The sequence below is a fragment of the Lolium rigidum genome, chromosome 1 (genome assembly GCF_022539505.1).
Source record: "Lolium rigidum isolate FL_2022 chromosome 1, APGP_CSIRO_Lrig_0.1, whole genome shotgun sequence".
In the NCBI taxonomy this organism is placed as follows: domain Eukaryota; kingdom Viridiplantae; phylum Streptophyta; class Magnoliopsida; order Poales; family Poaceae; genus Lolium; species Lolium rigidum.
In genome coordinates this window covers 265,865,766-265,872,106 of record NC_061508.1, presented here as the reverse complement: position 1 = coordinate 265,872,106, position 6,341 = coordinate 265,865,766, and the positions used below count along the sequence as shown (strand labels likewise).

The following is a 6,341-nucleotide window of genomic DNA, read 5'->3' as shown; positions in this document are numbered from 1 at the left end:
AAAGGAAATGTTCGGGCAATAAAAATACAAACTTTACCTCATCCTCACCCATGCACGCATCGAACGAATTGCAGAACACATGGAGGACATTAATATCGTCGCCGCTGAACAGGAAGCAAGGCAGACCGGTCCCATTGGTCACGTGATGCCCCTACTACTCGACCCCCAACGCATGCCTGACGAGTCGGTGTAGTCGTTGTTGAGGTCCAGCCCGTAGACGCGATGTCTTGGCGCGGTCACGGGTGAGAATAGGGCATTCATATCGACGGTCATGTCGCTCTCGCCGAACTCGGGGGAGTATCGAACGCGGCCATCCATCTGCAACAGCGACAGCGGTTCCGTGAAGAACACCGGCAACGAGGGGAAGGAGCTTATGCGCATGACGTTGGCATAGTACCTACACGCAGCTTCGGAGTGCTACTGTATCCCGCCGAGGCTGAGGCATACTTGCACCGCTGCCGCCTTAGCCAGCGCCGCCGCTGCCTAGTTTGCCTGGCCGGCTTGCCGCTGTTTGTGTCGGTCCACCATCACAATGGCGTAGCATCGCCTCTCGGCAGCTCACTCCTTCTCCAGCATGTACATCGGCTTCTACTTCAACTAATCTTCCACGGCTCCGTGGGCCCCTCCGCAGTCACCTTCTTCTTTGGAGGCATGCCGGAAACAATGATGGCGTAGCAGGCGCTCGCTGGGGAGGTGGACGGGAGGTGGACTGGCAAGCGGGAGCTGGATAGGAGGGCGACAGAAATGAAGAGACTGGCAGGAGGGAAAGAAAACTGGGAGAAGAAGTATGACTTTTGGATTAGAGACTGCTAGACGGGCGAGGGCTTCCATCCAATGATTATATTAGGTTTCAATACTGACCAGCTACTTTTGAGACCTGCTGGTGTGGCCTAAAAACGCGAGAACCCTAAATCGGTATTAGAATCGCAATGAACACGCTGATGGAGATGTAATATGAGTAGGATTAGGGCAGTCGAATTTATTACAGTATTAGCAAGTTGCTCTTCTCGGCAGGATTGAAGTCTTGTCTTTCTAAGAGCAAGTTTAAAAGTATAATCATGTACTACTTTATCAATGGATGGCCCACATTTCACTCTCACAAAGTGCCTAGGAGCACGTGCTAGAGCTGGCTCTTGCATGAGAGCCCACTCATCTTCTCTCTCCTCCTCTCTCTCCTCCAACTAATCATGAATATATTATTTTAACTCTTATAGCCAGCTGACTAGGACTTATTATACTTGCTCTAATAGGTATTGTCAGGCTGCTAGCTACAAATTGCATGAATAATTAATATCATTGGAATCTGCAATCATCAGTATAACTTATAGTACATTACTTTTATTAGAAGCCAATAACGCGAAGTTCAACCAGATGCAATTTCGGTTCTACCAAATTCTGACACATACACAAACTATCCACCACATTTAAGTACTCTCCGACTAAAAATAGATATTTTAATTTTATCTAGATACGAATATATTTCATCTAAAATGCATCTAGATACATATGTACTTAGATAAAAATAAAACGCCTATTTTTAGATGGAGGAAGCGTAATCATTTACTGAAAGGAGAAAAGTGCATCATAATGTTATTTTTACCACCCTAGATGATGGCATTATGATAACTTTAGCTAGTAGTCGTATGAGTAGTTGTGAATCCATTTTGCTTGTACAATTGCTGGGCAACTAGACATGAAGCTAAAGAGGCCGAAAAATATATCGACTCAAACAAGTACTCCCAAGTTAAAGCAGCGGCATATATGCACTGCATGACTTGGTAATCCGTATGGTTCTGCACTTTTAGCTACCGACAGTATTTGTAGGAGGGGCAGAGCTAAATACAGATAACTACAGCCTATGCAGGTACCAAGATCTAACTAGCTATTAATTTGACCTGGGACTCGCATCTAAGTGTGCAATTGGAATCATGGGGAGGGTTGACATGCAGAGCTCGGCGGTCGGCAATGTGCACGTGAAAGATGGGCGGGGATCCCCGTCGGCACGTGAGGCCATCCATATATAATACTTCCTTCGTCTAAAAAATAGGTGTTTCAATTTTATTTAGATATGGATATGTATCTCTAATTAAAATGCATCTAGACACATCCTTATCTAGTGAGACGACGACAAAGGTCTACAAATCCTCGCCGGCCGTCGCCGGAGGCTGTGGTGGTGGCCCCGCCTGGCTATCGAAGAAGAAGGGAAGGGAGGGTGGACAATAAGGCTGCGCACGTGGAGTCCAGGTCGTGGGGCGGTGGCGCTCGTCGAGTCCGGCGCACTCAACGAAGGTAGAGGTGGCGCACACGGTGGTGTCTACGGTGGCTCGATCCCTCAGGAAGATGGAGACCTTCCTGATGTCTGCACTTCTTGATTTAGCCGGAGTCGTAAGTTTCAGAAGGCTCCACGGGCGAATGTGAGTGCACCTTATGCCTGAAGTTTGCTGAATCAGATCGTATTCGGTCGTGCGTACCCATGTTTTTAGTCTGATGACATTTTGCTCCATGGCGAAGTTAGAGGCGGAAAATACCATGAGTGCCGGATTGGAGTACTAGCAATGGAGGTTCAAATCTCAGCGTTGTTGAGGGACTTGCGTGGTGTTCTAGGTTTCGCAGCAGCTGTATGCAAGTGGGAGAAGCAACACATATGAAGTTCAGAGTTTTACCTTTCAAGATAAAAATTCAAGGTCTGGTCTTAATTGGTTGTGCCTAGCAATGACATTGTATGAGACATTGTTTTGCGAGTGGTGACTATCTTCAGGGTCGCTTGTGCACTGTTTCCCTCTTGGAGGTGTCGCTTTTCGAGAGCCTTGGTGGTGGATGCATTGTTGCTGCTAGAGCTGAAATACTGCAGCGGGACTTTTATTTTCCTTTTTTTGTTGTGTGCACCTGTAATGACATTAGATCATTACTTCCTGCAGAAGTTATGTAATTGGTATCTATTGGCATTAATATATTACCTTTATAAAAAAAGTAAAAAAGGAGACACTTGTTTGGCATTTTTCTTGCTACAATATCAGCCACAACTTGTTTGGCATTTTTAGACGGACGGAGTATATGGTGGTGCCCGTGAGGCTACAACTTGTTTGGCATTTTTCTTGCTACAATATCAGCCACCATGTGCATAGTTGACCAAGACTTGGATTTGCGCAGAGTTTGATAGCTGGTGATATGATCGTTGGTGGCTATATGTAGACCTCGATACCATGCATCGTTGCGACAAGTAAAAACAGTGCAGGAGCAGGGCAAAACCATGGCCTCAGTTTGTAGCTTAGCCCTAGTGCTCCTCTTCAGCTTCCTCTCGAGCCACGCATTCGTTGTTTCCCTAGCTTCCTCTGACGGCTTCCTCCAATGCCTCTCAGCGGCCATACCAAACCAGCTCCTGTACACTCAGAGCTCGCCTTCATTCATGCCGATCCTGGTTTCCTCCGTCCGGAACCCCAGGTTGTTCACTCCAACCACGGTGAGGCCGCTCGTCATCGTCACGCCCACGAATGCCTCCCACGTCCAGTCTACCGTGATATGCGGACGCCACCACGACGTGCGCATTCGCGTGCGCAGCGGCGGCCACGATTTCGAGGGCCTCTCCTACCGCTCCGAGCGTCCCGAGGTGTTCGCGGTGGTCGACCTCAACATGATGCGGTCGGTGCGTGTTAACCGGAGAGCCGGCACCGCGTCGATTGATTCCGGCGCGACGCTCGGGGAGGTCTACTACGCCGTCTCCAAGGCGAGTAATCAGCTGGCTTTCGCGGCTGGCCTGTGCCCCACGATCGGCATCGGCGGCCATCTCAGCGGCGGCGGGTTCGGCATGCTGTTGCGCAAGTACGGCGGCGCCATCGACAACGTGCTGGACGCCACTCTGGTGGACGCCGAGGGGAGGGTCCTGGACAAGAAGGCCATGGGGAGGGACGTGTTCTGGGCCATTCGAGGAGGCGGCGGTGAGAGCTTCGGCATCGTGCTATCCTGGAAGGTGAAGCTCGTGCCCGTCCCGCCCAAAGTGACGATGTTCAAAGTCCCCAAGTCAATCAACGAGGGTGTTATAGACATCCTCACCAAATGGCAAGTAGTCGCTCCAGCTCTCCCCGATGATCTTTTCATACGGGTTGTCGTCCAGAATGACGTGGCTGAGTTCCAGTCCATGTACCTTGGTACGTGTGACATGCTCCTTCCATTGATGGAAAGCCATTTCCCGGAGCTCGGACTGAACCAGACACACTGCAAGGAGATGACGTGGATCCAGTCCGTGCCCTACATCTTCTTGGGCAGCACCGCCATCGTGGAGGACATCTTGAACAGGACCACCTCGCTTGACATGTCCACTAAGGCAACCTCCGACTATGTCCACCAGGCAATCCCCAAGGACGGCTGGGTCAAAATATTCACCTTGCTCGCAAAGCCGAACGCCGGGCTCCTGATCATCGTCCCCTACGGCGGGAAGATCAACAGCTTCTCGGAGGCGGCGACGCCATTCCCCCACCGTGGGGGCGTGCTGTTTAACATTCAGTACATGAATTTCTGGTTGGCCACCACGGACGGATCGACGCAGACCAAGTGGCTCAAAGACTTCTACGCGTTCATGGGGCCGTACGTAAGCCAGAACCCGAGGCAAGCCTATGTGAACTATAGGGACCTTGACCTGGGCGTGAATGTCGTTGTAGGCAATGTCACTAGCTACAAGGCCGCAATGGTTTGGGGCGAGAAGTACTACAAGGGTAACTTCAAGAGGCTCGCGTTCGCCAAGGGCAAAGTTGATCCTGACGACTACTTCAGAAACGAGCAGAGCATCCCACCACTAGTGGCGAGAAAGTGACGATGAATATGGTCCGGGGTGAACATATGTGTGCGGAAGACTGGATTTATCATGATGTTAAGATGTCTGTTTTTGCATTCCATTTTATGCATGTACTCGGCCAAATTTGATTTCCAAAGTTTGACAAACGTTTGTAGCTTAAAATAAAGGGAGTGCCTAGGGGTCGGTCTACTGAGACCTAACTTAAATCTCTGTAGACTGATGTCATCTTTTTTTGCGGGTTGAGTTTTTTTTTTTTTTTTTGAGGGCATTTTGCGGGTTGAGATCGGAAATGCTAGACCTACAGACTTACGGAATAGCTACGCGTTGACGCGGATGGAACTGGACGTGGCTGTTGCATGGAAGGAAAAAAAGCGCTGCTAAGAGCATGTCTAACAGGCTCCGAATTTTTTCGCCCCTTAAAACGCGAGTAGAGGGCCCTGTCCTGTTTTACGGGGTGGGGATATGGGTTCTGCTAGCTCGTCCGAGTTTTCGGCCCCTCAAAACAGGGTTTTAGACAGCAATTTGCACAACAATTTCAGATCAAACATAGCACATCCAAAATATGTGATGCATAATTCATAGTTTTAACATCACAACGCGATCATAGGCAATGTTCAAGCCACGGAAGTTCCCAAATGTGATCAACCATCAACGAGTCCATCGCCACCGGCGCCACCACTCGCTGGAGACTCACCTTGAGCACGAGCTTGACGCGCAACCTTATTCCTCGCAATGATGTCAGCCTTGGTCTCGTTCCACCACGCCAGCTGATCCTCGTCCATGCCGTCGGTGCGCATCATCATGATATCCCTCTCCTCGGCCAAGAGCTCCTTCATGGCCTTGGCTTCTTTGAGTGCGATCATCTTCATGTCAAGCTCGGCCTTCAACTTGGCATCTTCCCGCCTTGCTTGCACCTTGGCAAGCTTCACCTCCTTCTTCTTCTCGGTGATGAGGAGCTTGGTCTCCAACGTCTTCATCGTCAATGCCTCCTTGGACTTCATGAATTGATCCAACTTCTCCCGGAAGCTAGCTGCTTCGCCTTCTACCTTGACCCTCTCCTTGGCCTTCTTGTTGCCCTTGGGCTTGCCGGCGTTTCTCCCACTCATGTCCTCCGCTTCATCATCCATGGTGAGCAGTGCCTCCTTCTTGCACTTTGGCTCGTTGTCCCTCAACTTCCACTTAGGAAGATGTTGAGGGATGGAAAAGCAATGATGAAATTGAAATTCCTTGTTCTTGGAGCCGACCATGTCCTTGTACCGTGCTTGAGCATACTTGGGCTGCACAACAATAGTATGAGATGTTTCCACATCATCAACACATAATATGGATAGCATGTGATGTTTCCACATCATCAACACAAGGAAAACTTACATAGTCCTCCGGCACACATCCACTAGGGGGGTTGTCGGCCACTTGATCCATAGCAGCACTCCAACGAGAACAAGCCGGTTTGATAATGTTCCATCGGCCTTCAAGGGAGCGGTAGGATCTGTCCGCAATGCTCTTCGTGCGAGGCTTCAGCTGGTGGTACAGATCCTCAATGCGCTGCCAA

The 6,341-nt window shown here is 49.8% G+C and overlaps 1 protein-coding gene across 1 annotated transcript; it reads left to right on the top strand.

Annotated features, from left to right (window-relative positions):
* The first annotated feature begins 3,250 nt into the window (after positions 1-3,250).
* On the top strand, positions 3,251-4,807 carry LOC124683639 (berberine bridge enzyme-like Cyn d 4). Its single transcript, XM_047218119.1, has one exon. It carries the CDS (start codon positions 3,251-3,253, stop codon positions 4,805-4,807), a length of 1,557 nt encoding a protein of 518 aa, XP_047074075.1.
* Positions 4,808-6,341: the final 1,534 nt, after the last annotated feature.